Genomic DNA, 3,114 nt, shown 5'->3' with positions numbered 1-3,114 from the left:
TCGAGTATTCGGCTATCGACTTTAATATTATTCGTATATCATTTACAAAAAAGTCATTTGTCTTTTTATTAATATATTTTTAGTTATAATATATATTGTAGAAATGAATATATAAAAACAAATATAAATTGTTGTCGTGTACAACGAACAATGATCAATAAAATCATTTACGATGCTGGTTGGGGCTTGGTAACCTAACTAATATTTAACTATTTATAATAAATATTTGTACGTAAATGTATAATTAAAAAATTAAGTAATTATAATATATATATGTGTATATAGATAGATGTATAAATAAATTTCTCTCTGTTTGTTTTTTATGCGTTCCTAAACGGCTGGACCGATTGCGACGAAATTTGGTACAGAGATATATTAGACCTATAAGCAGAAGATAGGCTAAGTTAAAAATGATAGACCCGACCCCGGGAGATGCTCAGATGATTGCTATTAGTTTCAACAATAATACTAATTAGTGCGAAAGAAATTATTATCCCTGAATTTGTTATGATTATTTTTTATTATTTGTTTCCAATACACTTGCGTCTATGGTATTGAAAGTTTTCATTGATATTTTGTGTTTTTTGTTTTTTATTGTTATAATAACGCCATTTATAAGCAGTTATGCCTTCCGAAAAAATATCGATCGGTAGTTCTACGCCTCAAGCACGAAAGAAAATGCCGATACGAGCTATCCTGAACTGGTAAAGTACTTCAATCATGTAAGATTATTACATGGTGATTGTACTATGGCGCACGAAAAAGCGTTGGAAGGACTTGATCATAAACTAAGAGATATACGAGTAAATCAAGAGCTCTTCGGTGGTGCACTCATTTTATTGTCTGGTGATATTCAACAATTTAACACACAGTTTGAGACATAAAAGAGATAGGATTTTTAACGGGCTTGGAAGTGCACGGGTTCAGCTAGTATATGATAAAAAACGTTGACGATTAAATAAGAATTTTTATTTTATTTGAAACCAGTGGCGTAGCAAGGGTATGGCGAACTGTGCCTACGCCAGTGGCGCGAATTACAAAGGAACACCACATTGTGCGAAAGTCGCATTTTTATCCTACAATCAAATCAAAATGTTTTCATTGTACTCTTTGAAATACGTTCATGTTATCTATTTGTACACACTGAGTGTGAATTTAATGATGAAATTATGAAAATAGCGCAAGGACATTTAAATAAAAAATTTCATATAAAGAAATAATCGATGAATTTGCTAGTTATAAAGCGAGAATTGAAAATTTTAAAATTTTAAAATTAATTCTGTAATAACTTATATGTATAAATTGTATACTTAAAAATATTAATAAAATTAAAGGTTAAAAAAAATATCATGATATCAAATTTTAATTGTTTAAAAAGCGTTTTTTTCTAAGTTTGCCAGTCAGGGGCGCTAGCGAATCTTCCTGCACCACTGTTTGGAACTAAAAAGGAACTCATTCATTTTTCAAAGGAAAACAAGAAAAACAAGGAATGGAACAAATTCCTTTTTTTTTATAAAAGCACGAGGAACGGAACGAATTCCTTTATAAGAAACTGAACAAACACTGATATATATGTACTGATTGCTTGGTTGTGTACGAATAAATTATTTGAAACTATTAATATCAAATATAGTAATCTGATGGTTATAAATTATAATGCACACTTAGATATAAATGCGTTAGAAAATGTCTAAACTTTTGTTCACGCCGTCGAAATATTGCCGGATAGCTGACCCCCTCCCCCCACAAAACCAGGCCCTGGAGAATACTCGGGGTCGTGCACCATCGTTAAATACTTTTAATCTTGTTCAGATCGTATAGCGTCCCGTTGTGCACCACACTGTACTGGGCCGAAGACAGTTGTTTGCGAATCCCTTGGACCAAGACGTTCCACCAGCCATAGGCAGTCGCGGACCAGTCGACAGTACCCGTAGAAGCGGCCGAGTCCATACTGATTGACATGCTATGATTTTCGGTCACTGAACAGAAACAATTGGATAACGTATAACCGTTGCAGTAACATCGAGATACCCAAAACAGCGCGGTGACGCGAAGAGGGATCATCGTGCACACTGAATAGTAAATAATAAAGACGTAATACAGAGTTCACAGTGAACGCAGTACTCGCAATTAATTTTCTGAATCATGAACTGTTAGGTTACATGTACCGAAACAGTTAAGAATTGTTCATCGAAGCGAATAGTTCGTTAGTAACGTTTAATAGTTCATTCGCGAGCTTAACATATCCAGTTTGACACATTACCTGCAGCGTACAGAGTCTTGCTGCTGCTACTGCTAACGACCTCCGGAGGATTTTGGTTCGGCTGCGAGTCTTTCATCTTCTCGCAGTTTCTGTCGTTGGCAACAGCGACATCTGGTTCCGATGTGCACAGACCTGCCTCGGGATTAACGTTTGCTTTCATGAGATTTATTACAATTCAATTTTTAACGAAAGAGAATAAGTTATTGGTTTTTTTGTCAATATTGTGACGATTCTTATTAATGAATGTAAAATTGTATAATAAACAATACGATGGGATGAGGTTGTTAGGCACGTATAACTGTGGCAAACCGATTTCCAGTCGATTGAAATTCATTCGAGCCAGTCCGTACGAGTATTTATTCTTTTTATCATGGACAATAATTGTTCCGCAGTGCATCTGCTGGTGACCCACAGTGTGCTAGAACATGAAAACAGTTGGCATAGGCGCAAATGGGGGGCTTAGAGGGTATTAACAACCCCTATTTTACAATTAGCACCCTCAAAAATGTTCGTGTTTATGTTTCAAAAACTTATTTTTGTCATCAGACATTTAACTTTTAGAGTATAAAACTGTAATAAAATATAAATGAAAACAATGTTACTCGACAAACGTCAATTCACATTTTGTCGAGTTCCTCGAGGGTCGAGACCCTAATTTAAATAATTTTAAAACTGGAACCCCACCGGAACCTTTATTTGTATTTATTTAAAAATCGGCTCATAATTTCTTATAGTTTTAATATAAATTAAATACCCAATAAATACAGAGCTTAAGCACCCTCAGTTTTTTTTTGTTGAAATTGCGTCTATGATAGTTAGCCAAAACCATACAGTTTTGTATCTATTTAATT

The 3,114-nt window shown here is 34.3% G+C and overlaps 1 protein-coding gene across 1 annotated transcript; it reads right to left on the bottom strand.

The window, feature by feature from the left end:
* Window positions 1-1,662: 1,662 nt before the first annotated feature.
* On the bottom strand, window positions 1,663-2,423 carry LOC112692028. The gene is made up of 2 exons (XM_025566528.1): window positions 2,264-2,423; window positions 1,663-1,979 (listed from the first exon to the last, which is right to left on the bottom strand). Exons 1-2 carry the CDS (start codon window positions 2,421-2,423, stop codon window positions 1,789-1,791), a joined length of 351 nt encoding a protein of 116 aa, XP_025422313.1. The 3' UTR covers window positions 1,663-1,788.
* Window positions 2,424-3,114: the final 691 nt, after the last annotated feature.

This window comes from Sipha flava, unplaced genomic scaffold (genome assembly GCF_003268045.1).
Source record: "Sipha flava isolate LNK unplaced genomic scaffold, YSA_version1 69_pilon_pilon, whole genome shotgun sequence".
Classification (NCBI taxonomy): domain Eukaryota; kingdom Metazoa; phylum Arthropoda; class Insecta; order Hemiptera; family Aphididae; genus Sipha; species Sipha flava.
This window is presented reverse-complemented; position numbering and strand designations above follow the sequence as displayed.

Bases quoted from the DNA above. Each gene is read 5' to 3' on its own strand.
- LOC112692028 (XM_025566528.1), bottom strand. From the start codon at position 2,423: ATGAAAGCAAACGTTAATCCCGAGGCAGGTCTGTGCACATCGGAACCA. The intron at 1,980-2,263 runs GTAATGTGTCAA...GTTTCTGTTCAG, and splicing joins CAAGACTCTGTACGCTGCAG to TGACCGAAAATCATAGCATG.